This window comes from Phyllopteryx taeniolatus, chromosome 3, assembly GCF_024500385.1.
Source record: "Phyllopteryx taeniolatus isolate TA_2022b chromosome 3, UOR_Ptae_1.2, whole genome shotgun sequence".
NCBI lineage: Eukaryota > Metazoa > Chordata > Actinopteri > Syngnathiformes > Syngnathidae > Phyllopteryx > Phyllopteryx taeniolatus.
The window spans coordinates 9170028-9191192 of record NC_084504.1 but is presented as its reverse complement, the minus strand read 5'-3'; the positions used below and the strand labels follow the sequence as shown (position 1 = coordinate 9191192).

The window sequence follows — 21165 nt, the reverse complement described above, 5'->3', positions numbered from 1 at the left end:
CCATTCATTACGACAATGTGAAAAAACATTTTCTCAATTTATGGGGGGATTTATTATTAATAAAAAAGTTTTTAAAATTATTTTTTTCTTTAAAATGTAACATAAAGTAAACCCTTACAAGAGCGGCACGGTGGACACAGGTTAACACATCTGCCCCACAGTTCTGAGGACCGGTGTTCAAATCCCGGCCCCGCCTGTGTGGAGTTTGCATGTTCTCCACGTGCTTGCGTGGGCTTTCTCCGGGCACTCCGGTTTCCTTCCACATCTCAGAAACATGCATGGTAGGTTGACTGAAGACTCTAAATTGTCCGTAGGTGTGACTGTGAGTGGGAATGGTTGTTTGTTTCTATGTGCCCTGTGATTGGCTGGCGACCAGTTCAGGGTGTGCCCCGCCTCTCGCCCGAAGATAGCTGGGATAAACTCCAGCACGCCCGCAAACCTCGTGAGGATAAGCGGTACAGAAAATGGATGGATAGAAACCCTCACAACAAAGTGGAAAAAAATCTTATACATGTACATTGTTTTCAGTTTTATTACAAATAAAAAAATAATCTCAATAAAACACTCCATTCGATCTTCACTCACATGGGCCTCACATTCTAATTTTTGGAACATTTTTAGCTGTCATTCATGTCATCCCAACAGGATTAATTGTTCTTCCCCCCTTAAAATGCCACATAAAACAGACCATCACAACAAAGTGGAAAAAAACCAAACATTTTCTAAATTTTTTGCAGATTTTTAAAAAAGTAGAACGTGAACTGTCTTCACTCAGTCAAATGCATCTCACATTCTGATTTCTTAGTTGTCATTAATATCATCCAAATTGGATGAAATTATTTTTCTCACTTAAAATTCCACATAAAACACTTGTGGATTTATTAAGAATAAATAAATTGTCAATAAAAGACTTCGCTCAGTCAGATGTACCTCACAGGTGAGTCACACATTCCATTTTTTAAACGTTAAAACTGTCAAACAAGTGTAAAAAGACGTCAACCACTTTCACTAGCTAATATATGCATTGACAGTGATTTACACTTGACTATTAATTCTGCACACGTTGCTATGCTAACGTTGCCCGCAGTTAAATTGCGTTTTAATTATACAAAGGGTCATTACCTTTATGACAGATGTTTTAAAACTTTTAGATGAAACAAGTAGTTTTTATCGACTTTCTTTTCCAGTCTGCTGTTCTCCTCTCGCCAAGTTTTCAGTCACTACCATTTTTTCTTTCCCCCCTTCTGTCAATGTTTTATGGGAATCCTGTCTAGATATGGCCCCTTGGAAAAAGGGGGGGGGGGGGAACCTTACGAACTGAGCTCAAAATGCTAATATTTTCTAACACTCAGCTACTGAGTGGGATTGGGGTGGGGGCCAGGGGGTTCTGGACACCTTAAATTTGTGCATTTTGCCAGGCTATACATGGTGGCAAAATTGTTTATGTTTTTAAGTACATGAAAGCCTTCCAAAAAGCGTTTGGGTTGCGTTAGGGTTATAATAAGAATTGAAGTTGTACCTTTATTGCTCTTTTTCCATTGTTTTTAAAAGCACAGCAATATCTCTGTACTCACTGTAGCCACTGACACAGCTGCTACCAAAATGGGAAAAAACAAACAAACAAACAAACAAACGAACAAAAAAAACGCCACACATCAAGAACGTAAAATAAAAACTGAGATTCAGCCCCGCACTAAACCATCGTCTATTCTATTTTAATGGTAACAATGTTTTACTATGAACAGTGTTTAACTTGTTTTTACATGTGTATGACCATGTCGTGATGACGCGGCTGGCAAAATCAGTTCCCAGAAACGAGAAGCAAAATGTCGCCGTTAAAGTTAAGTACGTGTCAAGTGTTTGCGTTTAAATCATGTTATTATTGCTAACATTAGCGGCTTGTACTCTCATTTGCTACGGTGTTTCCCATCTGATAGCTTTTACGACGCTGCTATTTATGTCAAGAGTCATAAAAGTCAAGAGTGCTGGTCAATGAGGTGCAAAAAAGGAAAGACCAAAAAAGACACCGTCGGTCAAGGTGGGTAATAAAAAGAATATGTATGAAAACAATGCCATGGTGATGGTGTGTGTGTGTATATATGTTGCTGGTTGAAGGTTAACTGCATCCATCCATCCATCCATTTTCTGAGCCGCTTCTCCTCACTAGGGTCGCGGGCGTGCTGGAGCCTATCCCAGCTGTCATCGGGCAGGAGGCGGGGTACACCCTGAACTGGTTGCCAGCCAATTGCAGGGCACATACAAAGAAACAACCATTCGCACTCACAGTCACACCTACGGGCAATTTAGAGTCGTCAATTAACGCATGTTTTTGGGATGTGGGAGGAAACCGGAGTGCCCGGAGAAAACCCACGCAGGCACGGGGAGAACATGCAAACTCCACACAGGCAGGGATGGGGATTGAACCCGGGTCCTCAGAACTGTAAGGCTGACGCTCTAACCAGTCGGCCACCGTGCCACAGGTTAACTGCAATTCAGCCCTATGTGATGGTCAATGAATAATTAATAATTAATCAGCCAAGCATGATGGATGCCAAGCATATTCATAATGTATGTACAGTACTTGGACTTTTTTTATTTATTGCAAATGTACTGACATTAAATGGCTCAAATATAGATATGTGCATAGAAATTAACAGGCATTTTTAACACACACAAATTCAAATGTTTTTTCAAATTGTCAGTGTGGAATTTTAATTGGCATTTTTAAGATATTTTTGATCCAATTTGGGTAACATGCGTAACTTTTCACGATGGTGTATTTTCTGAGGAGTTTCAATGAAAACAATTAATTTTAGACAATTTGGAGGACTTGAATGAGAATTGCGAATGTTTGAAAAAATCAGAGAAAATCTAAAATGCATCTGAGTTAAAACGTATTGTTGGATTGCTTTTACATTTTAATACAAATAGCTAATAATTTACTTTTATACCTGTGGAATAATTAAGAATGTTTAAAAATGAAATATGTGGGGTGCATCTTTTTTTTTTGCAAATTTAGTGAAAATAAAATGTGTGGGGTTTTCATGTTCTTCCTGTGCCAGCGTAGGTTTTCTCTGGGTACTCCGGTTTCCTCCCACTTCCCAAAAACATGCATGGTAGGTTAATTTAAGAGTCTAAATTGGCCATAGGTGTGAATATGAGTGCAAATGGTTGTTTGTTTCTATGTGCCCTGCGATTGGCTGGCGACCAGTTCACGGTGTACCCTGCCTCTTGCCCGAAGATAGCTGGGATAGGCTCCAGCACGCCCACGACGCTAGTGAGGATAAGTGGTACGGAAAAGGAATGAATGAATAAAACACTCAAATATCACGTGCATAGAAATTCACAAGCATTTTAATTTTCAGTAAAACCGCAAAAATTTTATAAAACATATTATGACTTTGTCGTGATGGTTTTATTTATGTGCAATCTTCAGGATGTTTATTTTATTTTTATTTTTATACAAATTATATTAACTGAATTTGAAAAAAGGCAGTAAATTAAAAAAAATAAAAAATACCTGCACATTCTTGTCCATCAGGAAAGAATCTGTCAGGACAGATGGACAAACAGCGGCCAAGATGGAGGACGGCCTTCGGGTCCTTGCAGCTGTCACAGTGATCAGGAGTCCCGGAACATGACTGACAGTCTGAATCACACGGAACTTGAAAAGAAAATCAATCAATTAATCAATCAATCAAGTCAATTGCCCAACCAACCAATCAAAACACCACCCCCTGGAGAAACCAACCAAACAATCAATCAAGCCACCAACCACTGAAGAAACTGAATGACCAGACAACTCACCAAGCAAGCAGACAATCAATTAACCAATTAAATAACCCACTCAATGAACCAACAAACTACACAACTACCCAATGACTCAACCAATCAATCAAACCAATCAAACAACCAACTAAGCAAACAACCAACCAATACGACGTACACTTTAGTCGCTTTCAAGTACAAATGACCATGTAAATATGTGCAATTCACACCTTTGCATTTGTATTTCTGCTGTGTCCACATCCTTGTTGCACTTGCATCTTTGTACATATTCATAACTGGGGAAAAGCATTGCAACCTTGTTATCATATTAAATTTTTTATTTTTATTTATTTATTTATTTTATTTTTTTAAATCTTGTGTCTTATTCGATTTTTATTTCACAAGTCTTGGGACTTACTGGGCCTTTCCGGGACCTCGGGTATCGAATGTCATGCCATATCGTGTGAATCCTTGAACCAATCAACCAAGAAATCCACCAATCTACCTTCCTGCATCCCACTTAACCAAGCGACCAGAGAATCAACCAACCAACCAACCAACCAACCACCCAGTCAAGCAAGTTAAGCAGGCAACTAACCAATCAACCACTCAACTAACCTACTAAGCAACCAACAACTTAAACAACTGATCAAATAACCAACTAATCAACCATTCAATTAAGCAACCAACTAACTATCCCATCACTCAACAACCACTGGTCAACCACTGACCAATCAAACAAAAATTCATCCAACATAAACTCAACTGCTTAATCAATCACTCAACCAACCAACCAACCAACCAAGGGTGTACCCCCCTCTCGCTGGAAGATAGCTGGGATAGGCTCCAGCATGTCCGCGACCCTTGTGAGGATAAGCGTAACGGAAGATGAATGAATGTAAATGTTCACTTTTCAGTAGCCCTTACGCAAACAGAGGATAAATTATGCACCTAAACTAATATGCACGAACACACACACACACACACACACACACACACACACAGCTAAAAATGATCACTGGCAGGCAGGCAGACAGCAAAGTAGCTTCAAAATTTTTAATGAAACCTTAAGCCTGCCTAGCTAAAGTTTCCTGATTAGTCAGGGCAGGAGAAATGCTAAATATTCAGTGTTGTATGCAATAGTCCATTAGTGTGAGACTATAGCAACTAAATGATTGAATTACAAGATGAATGCACTGCAAAGTGTTGTGTTCGCCACACTATATCGTGGGCAAACCCAGAATAGTGTAAATCACAGACTCCATGTGCTAGATTGTTACTGGCACGTTCGAGACAGTTACCAGAATGTGAAGTTACTCTAACATGATTTTGACATTTACCAGAATATGGAAATGTGCTAGATAGTTACAAAAATATTGTTATAGTTAGTTATCAAAATACAGTAGAGCGTTACCAGAATGTACTGTGTAGTGACCAGAATATGCTAGGCTAGACAGTTTGACTAATTTGAAATCCTAACCTTGGCTTTAAACTGTAATTTAAAACCAAAACTTTGGCTTTACACCCTAATCCGAATCCCTAACTATGGCTCAAAACTCAAATTTGAAACCCTAACTTTGTTTTCAAACCATAACCCATGTTTGAAGCCTTATACCAGGCTTGAAACCCTAATGTTAAACCCTAAACTTGGCACTAAACCACAACTTGAAACCCTAATCCATATTTGAAACCAGCAGCAAGGCTTGAAACACACATCATGGCTTTTATCCCTTATTGAAAACCCTGAAACTTGTTTTAAACCCTAATTTAAAACCATAACCTTGACTTTGAGGCCTAATTGAAACCCTAACTGAGGATTCAAACCCTAATTTGAAACCATAACCCAGACTTGAAACCCCAACCCAGGCTTGAAACCCTAACCCTTGCTTGAAACCTTAAAACAGGCTAGAAACCCTAATTCGAAATCCTAACCTTTGCTTTAATCCCTAATTTCAAACCCTACTTTTAGCTTCAAACCTTTACCTCTTGTTTGAAACCCTAACTCTCTGTGTTAATGTTCATTTGCACCAAAGCATGAACATTTCAGTGAAGCATGCATGCAAATGATGACATATGCTCGCAATCCACGCATGACCAAACACATGTGACTCATTTGGCCACATTATGGTCCATATGCAACCTTTGGAAAACATTACTTACATACCGTGTTATGATTCACATTTGAGATAAACGCTTAAATGAAGAGTATTTAGAAGCACATAATGCAGCATTTATCTGCTTTTTAGAATTTCCTGGTGCAAGTGAATAACAAGCAAACTGTACACATAATAGGAGAGTCCATTAATGACCAATGAGGATTGCTCCTAATCTGCCAAATAAATCAGCACGTCAGCGGTTCCACCGAGGTTTTTGCTCCAACAACAATAAGATGCAACATTGGAAAGATTTAGCCTCATTGTTTATTTGCCGTAATGAGGCTGCGTTTAACTGTTGAAGAGCTACGTTTCAAAGGCACTAATAGCTCATAAAACCAAATAAACCAGGATAATTATGCCGACGTTCTAGTGTGGTCGTGATGGATTGCCCCCTCCCTCCCGTTAGAAATAAAAGTAGAAATCATCTGTTCCTATTTAAAAAAAAATAATAACAGTACAGTGTAGTCTACATGTGCTAGACAGTTACTGGCATGTGCCGTTACTGTAACATGCTATACAGTCAGAATGTGGGAATGTGCTAGACAGTTATCAAAATACAGTAGAGAGGTTAAAAACAAAAAATACCAATAATTTAAAGATCTAGTAAACAGGCACAAACATGTCAAGTCTGCATTTCATCAAGTACAAATGATATTTTGATGCAACTAAAAAAAAAAAAAAAAAAAAAAACCACTGGCAAACAATCCGAAAGCAGCACAGGCATCGCAGCTTTTGAATTTCAAGTAACATTGAACAGGCAAATGAAGCCTATTCAAGTCAATCTGAACAGTTAAATGCGGATTTAAAGTCAAAAATGATTTTGTTTACCTTCGACTGAAACATGATCATTTATGTTGCCCCAAAATCCACGCTATCCAGAGGGAACGTTCATTTGCTCTTAATTGAGTTGTAAGTCAGGTAGGCCCTGCTGTTCCGGGCTCTCAGTTTTGGTTATCTTGTGGTCCACTGGATTCAGTAGATGGTTGAAGGATTCGTGTTTCATTCAGAAACGCTGCTTAACATTGACCTCCTTTCTACTGAAGCCACAGTCTCGCAACATACTGTATGAGACAATACTTTTGGGCCGGCTTCCGAAAGAATAGAAAAGTATTGGTCTGTCCATTCATTCTTAAAAACTCTTTTCTCAGTCAACTTTACAAACTATATACCTGCCATGCCGCTCGCATCTTCTGTGACAAATCGCTTCCACAATTCTCACCGGTAAAGAAAAAAAATTTATTGGCTCATGATGGTCACGTGATCACAACAGAGGCTCTACCGATGCCGCGTGTAGTTCGTACGCAGTCTGTGACAGCGGCAGCTGTGGGAGAAAAAAAAAACTGCAGCGTGACGCCGCACATTCTTTATTTAACGGGAATTCAATTGACCCTGGGTCTGTATAAGACCTTGACTCGGTCCGGACGCAGACCACAGTCCGCCATTCGAAGATGTCCGTACAAGAAAGTTACCGCATAATCCAAGGCAGTTACCGTATCATGCTAGACAGTTAATGTAACATGCTAGACAGTTAATGTAACAGGTCTTGACTGTTACCAGAACGCTCTAAACATTTACCGGAATTTTGCTAGAAGTCACAGGAACGTGTCCAGACAGTTACAGGAACATGCGAGACAGTTACTGGCATGTAATAGACAGTTGCCGGAATTTGCCAGATGGTGATTGAAAGACTTTAGAGTCTTGACTAGACAGTTACCAGAATGTATCCAGACAGTTATCGGCAAGTCCAAGACGGTAACCTGAACTAACCTGAACAGGCTGGCCCAGTTGGCCCCCACCTCTTCCTCCTCAAGGACAATTGTCTTTTTGTGTGTGTGTTTTATCTACAGCATCTACTCTACCTGACGTCGTCCTTTTATTTATTCCGCCAGCACCTCTCTCTCGCACACATACCCTTCTCTCACTAAAGGTTATTTACACTTTTTTGAATGGCTCTCAAAGCAGAAGCAGGTGCCCGTGGACGCACACACACATCCATACACATACAGACACACTCCTAATATGCAACGCATTCCAGTGTAGTGTCTGATAAGATGCAAGGTTGAGATGTGAATTGAAAAGTTTGTTTTTCCTCTTTTGATGGAGACTGACTAACACATACACACATTAAATACAATAATGCTTACTTTTGATGGTATTTAACAATTTTGTTGTTTACTATTGATATACCTGCTACAGTATAGTTCCCAGAACGTGTTAGATAATTACAGTTACGAGGAAAATGATAGAAAGTTCCAGGAATGTATTATACAGTCACTGGATGCTACAGGAACATCATTAACAAGTTAAAAATATGTGGGGAGCGTGTTGGCGAGCGTAAGGGTTCGCCGGTTCGTATCCCCGCCCAAGCGCCTGTCGTGGTTGTGTCCCTGGGCAAGACACTTAACCCACATATGAAAGAATACGGTTGGAAATTTGGTAATGGTCGGAGGGGACGTAGGCACAGAATGGCAGCTATGCTTCTGTCAGACTGCCCCAGAGCAGCTGTAGCCACAAGTAGCTTACCACTAGGGTGTGACTATGGAGTTAATGAATAATGTGTGCAACTTTCAAGTGTCTTTGAGTGTCATGAAAAGCGCCATATGTTGTATGCATTATTATTATTATTATCCATACTAACATTTTTCGTTCCGCTTATCCTCACTAGGGTCGCAGGCGTGCTGGAGTCTATTCCAGCTATCTTTAGGCGAGAGGCGGAATACACCCTGGACTGATCGCCAGCCAATCGCAGGGCATTATTATTATTATTATTACAGGAACATACTAGACCATTACTGGGTATTAAACAGTTACAAGATCGTGCTAGACAGTGGCTGTATTGTGTTAGTCAGTTACCAGAAAGTTCTAGACAGTTACCAGTGTGGTAGACAGTTACAGGAGCTTACTAGACAGTTACCAGAATGTACTATGCAGTTAACAGAACGGGGTAGAGTCCAGACAGTTACCAGACTGGGCTAGATAGCAACTGGAAGATGTCTGACAGTTACCGAAACACACTAGAAAGTTACCAAAATGTGCGAGACAGTCACCAGAATGTGCTAGATACTTAACTGAAATGTGCTTTACAGTTACAGTAACATATAAGACGTTTACCAAATTGTGCTGGATAGTTCCCAGAATGTGCTAGATAGTTGCGTGCTAAATAAGCAGACCGCGCTAGACAGTGACTGGAAGATGTTTAACCGGTCACGGAACACACTTGTCGGTTACCAAAATGTGCTCGACAGTTACGAGACCATGCTAGACAGTTGTGTGCTAAATAGTGACTAGACTGTGCTAGATAGTAATTGGAAGATTTTTAACGGTTACTGAAACATACTAGATAGTTACCAAAATGTGCTAGACAATTACGAGAATATGCTAGACGGTTACTGGAACGTGCTAGACAGTTACCAGAACATACAGTATTAGACAGTTACCAAAATGTGATAGTTACCATAACTTTCTAGACTGTTACTGGTAAAATCTAGGTAGTTGCAGGAAAGCGCTCGATTGACAAAAACAACTAACATTGGAATGAAATAAACAGAAATAATTCATTTTTTCTGTGTTATTTTACACTTGCATCATTTTCCTCCGGTGAGGAAAGAAAGGTTTGTTTTTTTCTCAAGGAACTTGAGCAACAAGAGTCAGGTAAACAAAAAATGAGGCCACATTTTTATTTTCCACAACTCAAAAACCCTTTCAATGATTATTTGTACTGTGCGTGAATGCCTCCTAAACCTACACCGTTGCCTTCAAATGACTTGCTCGGGCCTTGTTGTCGATGCAGGAAATCAGCACATTTACTGCGCAAACAGCAAATATGTAAAGTCGACCTAATCCCAGGACGTCTGCTGGAAAGTTCCTCTGGATTTTCATTTGGCACAACTATCTATAACAGCTCCAACCTCCTTTAAAGCCTCATCGTTATTCATCAAGGCTCCTGATTTGCATAACAAAACGTTTGCGGAGAGGAGACGAGAGACCTTTAGCTGCCAAAGTCAACTTGACAGACAATCCTTTGAGACACATGCGCGCGCGCATACACTCACTCACACACACGCACGCACACGGACACACATACATGCAATTCACCTTGATGACACTGAGGGCAGCACTGTCCCTCATGGGCGACGACCAAGGTGCCCGGCGGGCATGCTGGGCAGGACGGCAGGTAGCAAGTCACGCGCGAATCGTGGCACTCGCACTCGCGGCAGTTGTCATTGGTCCAGCGAGCCAAGTCCTGAGGGGATGACGGGTAGATGAAATGTTTATATATAAAAAATAGTCTGGAAAAAGAGGATGGCCACCTGCGTAGCTTGCAACTCGCGCATTAAAGACACAACAACGACGAACTTCATCCGTCACTACAAAACTCACAAAGACAGGTAAGCTAATTTAACAGTTTAGCTAGCTGGTCAAACATTAAGTTTCATAGATTGGTTTGGGACAATTAAAGATAAAAATTCTGTGATTGTGAACGTTTTAGTACAGGCAAGTAACGTAACTGGGGTGGGACGGTTTATTCTAATTGACCAAACCTTTCGTTTCAGTTCATAGGCATGAAAAACTCTTTTTTTTTCTCTCTCTCTTTCTCATGCACTCTAGAGCAGAAAGTAGCCCCTAAAATATAATACCAACCGCAGAAAGCAGAAGAAGTGGAGTGGCGTTGCTAGCGTTGTGCAGATTTAAAATAAAAAAAATGAAAAAATCGAATCGAAAACGAACACAGCTTCGTTGCGTTCCACAATTAGTAAGTAAAGTACAAATTGTGAGTAGCTACGTGTGAATCTAATTTTCAAACTACTGAACGTTTTTATTGAAGTGTCACCATTAAAATGTGATCTATTGTGTCTACTATGTTTTTAAAATTGAGACCACAGCATATGAAACAACACTTAATATAATGACAATTGTTCATTGTCCGGAGTCAGTGCTTCTAAATAAATTAACAAACCCGACTGAGTGATGTAATTAAAGTAGAGGACAGAGGAGGAATGCAGACTTTGTTCACATTACTTTTTTTTTGAAGGATGGCAACATTTTTGTCATTCTGAATCGCTTTCATTCTCCATTAGCCCATTAGGTACACATCTAATTATATTTGACCAACAGAAAACAGTCTTGGCTTTTGCTTAATTGTGTTCTCTTCTTGGCTTTTGCTTAACTGTGTTCTCTTAATATCCGTAGGAGTTACAAGGCTGTCATCACAAAGTACACAGCATAGTTTGTTCAGAAATAAAGTTCAGTTAAATTAAGTTTGAAATACAACTTTAAAACAATTCTGTGCAATAAATTAAATCAATCATAATCTCAGTTGTTGTTCATGTAACTTTTATAGGGTGTGAATACTTTTTTTAGTGTTATGATTTATGGGGAAAACAAATTGTGAATTTTTTTTTTATTACCACTACAATAAACAGTATGTTGCGACTGGAGCAAGATGTTGACTTGAGTTGCAACTTGCTTAAACCAAGTAATGACTTGACTTGCTTGAAATTTAGTGGTGACTCAACTTGACTTGCTTGATTTTTTTTTTACCACTGTGGGACTTGCTTAAGACTTGAAGGTTCTGACTTGAGACCTGCTTGTGACTTGCACATATGTGACTTCCCACCTCTGCTAGACAGTTACTGGAATGTGATAAGACGGTATCTGGGAAGTGATAGATAGCGGAAAATGATAGACAGTGATCTCATATGTGAGATAGTTAAAGGAGTGCGCTAAACAGTTCCCAGAATGTGCTAGACAGTTGGAGGAAGGTACAAGTGACCACAACCAATGGAACTCGCATGACAGTTAAAGGAACTTGCCAGTCAGTCAGAGCATGCTAAACAGTTACCGGAACATGCTAGACAGAAAGTGCTACACCATGCTGGAAAGTGCTACACCATTACATGGATGTGCTAGACAGTTACCAAACATGCTAGACCGAATGTGCTAAATCGAAGTGTTACAGTTATTGGAACATCCTAAATTAATCCATGGCTAACTAACTAACTAACAAACATAGTTTTCATTGGTTTAGAAACACTGTGCATTTGAAGCCTCCGTAAGGAGAGGTCTCCCGAGGACAGACTACCCCAATTTTAGGAGGTTCTAATAAAAACATGCCGGCACTTGACAAACCGGAGGAAAAAAAACTCACAGAGGCGAATACAAAAAACAAACAAATCCAAAGTGTCTTGGGAGGGCTGCAGATGGACGTGTGAGCACTGAAGTGAGCCAGAGGACGAACTACATTATTTGTTTATACTAGCATGATGGATTCCTCGAGGGTGATGCTGGAAAAAGAAGGCACTGGAAAGAAGATAACCGCTACCTTCGCTTTGGGCCTTGGCTGACCTTTTCTGCAAAGTTGAACGAGCTAAGCTAAAGGTTTGGAGAAAATGTACAGCTTTGCATTCTGACTTTTTGCACATCTTACCTTACAGTAATAAGGAACATGATAATCTATTCGATTTTGGAAGAGAAAAGGCTCAAAGTCATGCCACAGAAGACTAACTGAAGTTTAAATACTTATTTAGTCTTTATGGAGCCCTTACAGTTCATTCCATAAGGTAAACCTTTGTGCAGATGAAGTTTAAAAATGTAAACATTTCATGTGTTTTCTTGATAAAAACATAAACAAAACAACAAATGTGCTAGAAGGTTAGCAGAATGAACTCGACTCTTCCCGGAACGTGCTAAACAGTTAGCAAAATGGGCTAGACAGTTACGGAAACATGCTAGACCAGGGGTGTCAAACAAATTTTTGTCGCGGGCCACATTGTTGGTACGGTGTCCCTCAGATGGCCATTATGACTGTGAAACCATCACAGTATTTCATATACTGTATTCAACAAATTAATGTAGCTAGTTTTAAAATCAGAAGTCAAGGGTAATCATTTGTTCAACTATTGTTCAAGTCACTGTGAAAAGGGATTTGGTAACAAAAAATGATTGCAATATCTCAAAGTTATTATTCATTACACATGATGATAAGAAATTTTGGAACAGATTTTAACAAAAATCATGGATGTTGACACAAATGATATGCTTTCGTGGGCCACATAAAATGATGTGGCGGGCCGGATATGGCCACCGGGCTTTGAGTTTGACACCTGTGTGCTAGACAGTCACCAAAACATGCTAGAAAATTACTAAAACATGCTAGTCAGTCACTGAAACGCTTTTCTGTAAGACAGTGCTAGAAAGTTACCAGACCTCGCTAGACAGTTATCGTAATGTGCTAGACAGTTACTAATGCATGATGGACACTTACCGGTACGTCCTGGACTGTTACCAGAAGGCCCTGAACAGTTACTGTGGGACATTTTACAGCACGTGCTTGACATTAACTGGAACGTGCTAGAAAATTACAGGAATGTGCTAGATCGTTAACTGGAATGTGCTATAAAGTTATTGCAACATGCTGAAGAGTTACCGAAACATATTACAGAGTAACTGGAACGTGCTATAAAGTTACCACAAGGTGCTGTACAGTTATTGCTTGACAGTTTCCAGCATGTGCTTAACAGTTTACTGGAACGTGCTAGAAAGTTACGGAAACATGCTGGACAATTACTGAAATGTGGTAAACAGTTACCAGAATGTGCTACACAGTCACTGGAATATGCTAGAAAGTTAGTGAAATGTACTAAACAGTTACCAAAATGAGCTATACAGTCACTGATATGTGTTAGAAAGTTTCCGGTACGTTCTACCTAGAGTGTTAATGCTAGGCAGTTTCTGGGATTTGCTAGACAGTTACCGCAATCTGGAAGGTGCAAGACAGTTACCAAAACATGCTAGATAGTTACAGGAATGTGCTTGACAGTTGTGAGAAAAAGACTTTATACTCTGTACTGGTCTGTGAACAAATCACTCATACAGTACACTATATGTACTTGTACCTTGTAGGATTGTCCTTCATGCAAACAGGCCATTTTCTGAAAGGAACACCGTGGACAGCATATTCCTGAAAGGTGAGCCAGCTCTGATCCCTGAAAAAAGACACAAAAGAAAAAGTTCATAAAAGTATGAAAATTAGCAAGTAATGAACTCATAAACTTGACCTTTCATACCTTTCATGTTATAGAGATTACACAGCTGTAATTACCAGAGCATGATTAATGACATTAATTAACGAGAACAATTCTTTGGGTAGCAAAACTAGGTACTTTAAAGTCCATGAGTACGTGGGTATTGGGGATAAGCAGTACAGAAAATGGATGGATGGATAATCAAAAGGAGACAAGTGGGGGGGGGGGGGGGGGGGGGGGGGGAATCTTAATCTTAACGTCAGAAAGTGCAAAAATTGTATTTTATAAAATCATCACCTATTCTAAAAAAACAAAAAATGACTTACGACTTATTTACAAATTACACGTGAATATTAAGCAACAAAAGAATCCAAATTTGTCAGGAAATAAAGTGAGCGACTGCTGTCAAAGAAGGTGTATTGCAATTTTAATTTCAAAAAACGGGTTTTTTAAAGAGACCCCAGGGACGACCCAGGACACGCTGGAGAGACTATGTCTCTCGGCTGGCCTGGGAACGCCTCGGGATCCCTCCGGAAGAGCTGGATGAAGTGGCTGGGGAGAGGGAAGTCTGGGCTTCCCTGCTGAGGCTGCTGCCCCCGCGACCCGACCTCGGATAAGCGGAGGAAAATGAATGGATGGATGGGTGGATGGATGGGTTTTGTAAAGCTATCACCATTATAAAACGTCTGTTTTCCGAAATTTCAGTTTAAGTGTGCACAAAGGGATAAAAATATTTAATAAATATCCTTATATCCAAATTACACGTGGATATGAGCCAAATGCCTGAAACTGTCACACTTAAGGAAATAAGGTGACCCCCTCTGATCTCATAAAAAGCAGTCATGTCAACTTAATTTTAACATATACACGCAAATGCCAAAAGTCTGAATTTCATTAAGCTAAGCTATCGTCCTTTCCAAAAAGTCAGGTTTTTAACTTACGACTTACTTTACTTTTTTTACAGTCCCGTCGCTAACCCTATTTTAGGGGAGCACCTTTCATAATTTCATTACTTGTCAGATGTGACACTGACTGGTACTACAAATGTAACGGTGGACGACTGGTTGTCACATCCTCCTCACAGTTCAGAGGTCTTGGGTTTAAATCCGCGCTCTGGCCTCCCTGTGTGGAGTTTGCATGTTCTACTCAGGCCTGTGTGGGCTTTCGCCAGGTATACATTGGTTTCCTTCCACATTCCACAAACATTCCACCTATATTGTGAATAAGTGTAAATGTGAGTGTGAATGGTTGTTTGTCTACATGTGCCCTACAATTAGCTGACGACCAGTTCAGGGTGTACCTCTCGCCCAAAATCAGCTTGGATAGACTCCAGCACAATCACGAACAGTCAGGAGGATAAGGAGTACAGAGAATGGATGCATTGATGGATTAAATGGTGGCCTAAAACCTTTACACAGTATTTTTTTTAAAAATCCATTGAAAAACAATTTCTCAGTCATATATTTAGCTGTTTGTGAAGTTTGTGCTTGCGTGCTACATTCACTCATATCCTGCGCATTTCCCCATCTATAAGACCTAGTGATGCCCCTGCTTTATTAGCTATGAGAATATCAAACAATGGAAAAAATGTATAGTACAAACTGTCTCATTTAAGGAGATCACCAGACAGTGATGTCATAAAAATAAGACGTTTTTATAATTTTAATGTCATGCCAAACGCTTAAAATCAGAGTTTCGTGAAGCCAATACAATTTCCAAAAAGTCAGTTTGTATTTGGGAAATTTCACTGTGGGCAGAGCAAAGGTAAAATGTACCTTTCTAGACGTACAAAAATATCAGAAGCTTTGACTTCAAACTTTTTTTGCTTATGGCAGCTATAATTAACACCTTCCCTAAATTGTCTTAACGCACTTGTTTACTTTGCTTGCTAGGCCGCTTTAATGACGCTAAACGTCATCTTCTTTTGCAACTGTTGGTGATTCGGCCGATAAAAAGACACAAAAACGAACAGTAAAAGCACAGCGCACTTCTGCATAAAATGATTTTGTGCCACCTAATGAGCTTTTTGAATGAAAGTGTGGCTGATTTCCTCCCGTGCTGCATGCTCACGCTCGTGCGCACACACACACGCGCGTTTAATCCAGTCTCTAGTCTTTCCATTTGTGTCACTTTGGCCGAGTTAATTAGCCGAAGTGGAAGCGGCCAAGTGTTTAAGTGCAAATGATTCCCGGTCTTTCTTCCCACTGCAGCTACTGTGTAACGCTGGTCACATACCAGGGCTAAGACTAAGGTCATAGACCAATAGATATCATGTGTGAAACATTTTTGACATTGAAAATTACGAAAATATGACACATTATTCAACATTATATGCGATGTACATGTGCATGAAAAATTAGTAAACTAAACAATGAGCCAACCGACCATCTAAGTACCTAACCAACCATGATCAACTTAGACTGGCATGAGTCGTCCACTGCGAAAAGGGCAGCTCCGACTACTCGCTGTCAAAGTGTCCTTGGGCAAGACACTGAACCCTAAATTGCTTCCAGGTCGGCAATGTACATGAGAAACTGTTCTCAATGGCCTTACCTGGTTAAACAAAGGAAATTATCATCATCATCATTATTATTATTATTATTATTGTTATTAGATGCATATGTCGAAGAGTTAATGAAAGCATGATAAGACAGTTACCAGAATATGTTAAGACAGTCACCAGAATCTGCAAAGACAGTCACCAGAAATTGCAACACAGTTAACAGAACGTACTACACTACCAAAATGTGCTGCACAGTTACCAGAATGTGCCAGACAGTCAACAGATGGTTCTGGACAATTGCCGGAATGCCACACATCAAGGATTGGCAGTAGTGCTTTTTTTGTTTTATTTTACTTCGGGAGCATGTCGTTGCATTGACTGGCAGATAGTGTTTACAAAAATCTAACCCTGACGCCATGGGGACCGTTGGCCCCGGAAGTACTTGCAGAGGCTGAAATATTTTGCCGGAAGTCCCGCCTCGACCGTGAGCCCACTAGCGGCTAATGACACAACTGTCCAATTCTGTCGGTTGATATAGTAATTAACGTGACAGACCTTTTTACGCACTTGTAAATATGGCGGCTTCCAACCAAAGCTCATATACGACTGAGTTCTTGTTTTTAACTATTTGTAAAGTGTGAAACTTCTGGGCTAAATAGATGACTGGCCTCCATCCATCCATTGTCTTCCGCTTATCTGGTGTCGGGTCGTGGGGGCAGCAGTTTGAGCAGGGAAGCCCAGACTTCCTTCTCCCCAGCCACTTCGTCCAACCCTTCCGAATCCTGAGGCGTTCGCAGGCCAGCCAGGAGACATAGTCTCTCCAGTGTGTCCTGGGTAATCCCCAGGCCCTACTCCCAGTGGGATATGCCTAGAACACCTCAGGAGAAAGGTGTCTAGGGGAATCCTAACCAGATGCCTGAGCCACCTCATCTGGCTCCTCTCGATGTGGAGCAGCAACTCTGAGCGTCTCCCGAATGACCAAGCTTCTCACCCTAAGTGACAGCCAGGACACCCTGTGGAGGAAACTCATTTTGTCTGCTTGTATCCTTGATTTTGTTCTGACGGTCACAACCCACAGCTCGTTACCATTGGTGAGGGTAGGCACGTAGATTTACCAGTAAATAAAGAGAATAGAAAATATCGCCTTTCGGCTCAGCTCCTTCTTCACCATGACAGATACACAGTTTGCTTCACTGCGGACGCTGCACTGATCCACTTGTCAATCTCGTGCTACATTCTCCCTTCACTTGTGAACAAGACCCTAAGATAATTGAACTCTTCCACTTGGGGCAGGTTCTCTTCCTTGACTCCATCCTTTTCTGACTGAGGAGCATTGTCTAAGATTTGAAGGTGCTGAATCTCATACCAACCGATTCATACTCGGCTGCGAACCACCCCGTGAGAGTTGAAGATTGTAGCTTGATAAAGCCAACAGAACCACATTATCTGCAGAGATGTACGAGTGAAGTCACCAAACCTGCCTCAGCTGCACCTAGAAATTCGGTCCATAAAGGTTCTGAACAGAATTGGTGACAAAGGGCAGCCTTGATGGAGTCCAACCCTCACTGGAAACAAGTTATTGACGGCAATGCGCACCAAACTCTTTTACCGGTTGCGGCCACAGCTCCGGTCAGTTGCCTCAACAATGGAGGCGCAGAACATGGCCCACTCGGATTCAATGTCCTCCTCTTTCCCCGGGATGTGGGCGAGATTTTGGAGGAGGTGGGACTTGAAACTCCTTCTGACAGGGAACTCTGCTTGATGTTACCAGCAGACCCTCATAGTATATTTTATTCTGCCAGTTCAGACCGGCATCTTCCCCCATCATCGGAGCCAACAGACCACCAGGTGGTGATTGGTTGACAGCTCGCCCCTCTCTTCACCGGAATGTCAAGACATGCGGCCACATGTTTGATGACACGACCACAAAGTCAATCGTTGAACTGCGGCCTAGGGTGTCCTGGTTCAAAGTGCAAGTGGAGACACATGTCTGAACATGGTGTTTATTATGGACAATTCATGACAAGCAGCAAAGTCCAACAACAGAACACCGCTCAGGTTCTGATCGGGGGTTAACGTTCCTCCCAATCATGCCCTTGCTTGATAGATTCCGACCTGACTTTCAACAGTCATATCAAATTAAATTACTTTTTCTGTTGTTTTTTTGTCCTGTTCGGCTGTTAGGTCAAGCAGAATGGAGGATCTGTATCCCTTTTATGCCGGAACAGTTTTACTGTGTCACAGTGGAGTTTTTAAGCTGCCACTGTGGTTTCTTAGTATTATAATTGATGTTCATTGAGAATCAGTAGATCAGTCGAACAGAACAAAGTTTCTAAAGGGGAGAGAAACGAAGACAAAAGACAAAGCACTGAGAAAAGCAAATCGTTACATATCTACAACAATGAAACATTAGGGCGGCACGGTGGGCGACTGGTTAGAGCGTCAGCCTCACAGTTCTGAGGAGCGGGGTTCAATCCCCAGTCCCGCCTGTGTGGAGTTTGCATGTTCTCCCCGTGCCTGCGTGGGTTTTCTCTGGGCACTCCGGTTTCCTCCCACATCCCAAAAACATGTGCCCTGCGATTGGCTGGCAACCAGTTCAGGGTGTACCCCGCCTCCTGCTCGATGATAGCTGGGATAGGCTCCAGCACGCCCGCGACCCTAGTGAGGAGAAGCGGCTCAGAAAATGGATGGATGGATGGATGGATGGATGAAACATTAGATATGAGTGTTGTATGGGGCTGTAGTATTTCCACCACCATGCCGGAATACTAATCTATAGCATTGCGTCCTCAGATGCAGATTGATCTTACTTTATGTGTCCCTGCTTTTTTTTGTGTGTTTCAGACGCGGGATGCACATCAAACGAGATCCCTATAAAGGTATTGAAAAGAATTGGAAAGTTTGTTCTCTCTCTGAGGACGTAAAGAAATGTATTTCATTTAGTAAACTGAATTCAAAACTTCCTTGACAAGGTCCTTGATTTTTGTGAGGAGTTCTCAGTTGTGCAAGTTGTGGGTACAGTCGAAGGTGGTGCACTTTGATGCAGCATAAATGCTGGATGTACTTGTGATTTGGTGTAATGTAATGAGAAAAGCGCTTTAAAAGCAGGAGGGACTTTCTGACCTCCATGTAATATTTTTGGAGACGTGCATAAAGGTGCACATTATATCTCTCTGCAAGTCCAACAACTATTCAACATATTTAATCTCACTGTACACACGTTTGAAATACAATTAACATTCATTTGACACCATGTGACCTACACTAATGGAAGTTTACTTTATTAAGTTAAGGCCATATTTATCATGTACTGTATAGCAAATATGCAGAAACATCCGCCAAGGCTTAACAATCATTAGAGTTCCCATATATTACCCTACTTTTTCTTTTTTTGGAATGGTATATTGTCTCTATGATGCCTCAGTAAACATGTGAAACATGGATAAAAATCGTCCACGATTGTTTTTCTGCAGCGAGGCCACAAATCAGGTTGTTTGAATTTCTCAAGAATATCTACATCACTAGCGAAGATCTCCGCCTACCTCTCCACTCCCTGAGCCAGCGCTGTCAACATAACAAACACGTGTGCTCTCACAAGTGGTGAGGGTTGTGTCTTCTACACGGAGGCAACTAATCAGAAGAAAATGAGAGGTCTTAGCCAAATCTGGACAAAGCGGACACAAAACTGGTCAAACAGAAGTAGCTGTCAAAGGGGTCTTTTCTGGACAAGAGTATGACAAAACTAATGTTTTTTTATTTTTATTTTTTTATTTTTTAAATGAAGTTGACAATTAAGTCCATGTTCGAGTCAATTCATGGAGGTGTAAATAGCCAAAATATGGGACATTTAACATGGAATCACAGAGTCGTTTGTTGTTAATCAAATAATAACCAACCATTCAACCAACCAACCATCCACAAGACTAACTAACTGACTAACCAAGGAACCAATCATCACCCAACAAACTGGCCAACCAACCATTTAATCTAACAACCAACCAACCAAGCATCCAACAAACTGACATTCCAACAACCCTCCATTCAACTAACTGACTAAACAACTACACAATCAACCAAGCATCCAACCAACCAACCGGCCGATGAACTAACCACCCAAAGAACTACAGTATCCACCCAACTAACTATCTGACGTACTAACCAACCATCTAATTTTCATAGACCCACTGACTAACCTACTAAGTAACCAACAATTCAATTTACCATCAAACAATAAACATACTGACTAAAACTAACGACGTAACCAACCAGCAACCAATGAAATAACTAACTAACCAACCAAACCGCCAAGTTAACTTCCAATTATTCAACCAAGCGCCTAAGCTAACCGTCCAAATAGCCGATCATCCAATTATGTGACCAACCGACCAACTCACCACCTAAACACCTCTCCAAAAAACAAATTGACTAAGTTAACTAAGTGACCAATTTTCTAACCATCAACTACCTATCTAAACAAACATACAACCAACTATTTGACTAACCATCAAAATTGACTGACCGACCAACCAACTACCCAGCCGGGGTCAACTACAGACTGTAATACACTCCAACCTCTCTCAAGAGGACAGGCACCAGAGTCCAGGCTTTGTCGAGGCCAACCAGCCAAGCATCCAACCAACCAACTGAGAATTTAATAACTATTAACCAACCATTCAACAAACCATCCAAAAACCTGACAAACAAACAATCTAAC

The 21165-nt window shown here is 40.9% G+C and overlaps 1 protein-coding gene and 1 long non-coding RNA gene across 5 annotated transcripts in view; one reads left to right on the top strand and one right to left on the bottom strand.

Annotated features, from left to right (window-relative positions):
• The window catches only part of fras1 (Fraser extracellular matrix complex subunit 1), a 242070-nt gene that overhangs the window by 143792 nt on the left and 77113 nt on the right, over window positions 1-21165 (bottom strand). For all 4 annotated transcript variants that reach the window (XM_061766875.1, XM_061766873.1, XM_061766872.1 and 1 more), the window contains 3 exons: window positions 13820-13909; window positions 10020-10167; window positions 3521-3664 (listed from right to left, as the gene is read on the bottom strand). In XM_061766875.1, coding sequence (XP_061622859.1) covers window positions 3521-3664; window positions 10020-10167; window positions 13820-13909 — 382 coding nt within the window. The remainder of the gene's footprint in view (window positions 1-3520; window positions 3665-10019; window positions 10168-13819; window positions 13910-21165) is intronic.
• LOC133474824 (uncharacterized) lies at window positions 10061-19877 on the top strand. The gene is made up of 4 exons (XR_009787633.1): window positions 10061-10312; window positions 12184-12302; window positions 13827-13891; window positions 19296-19877. It is a non-coding gene; the product is annotated as an uncharacterized LOC133474824 (long non-coding RNA).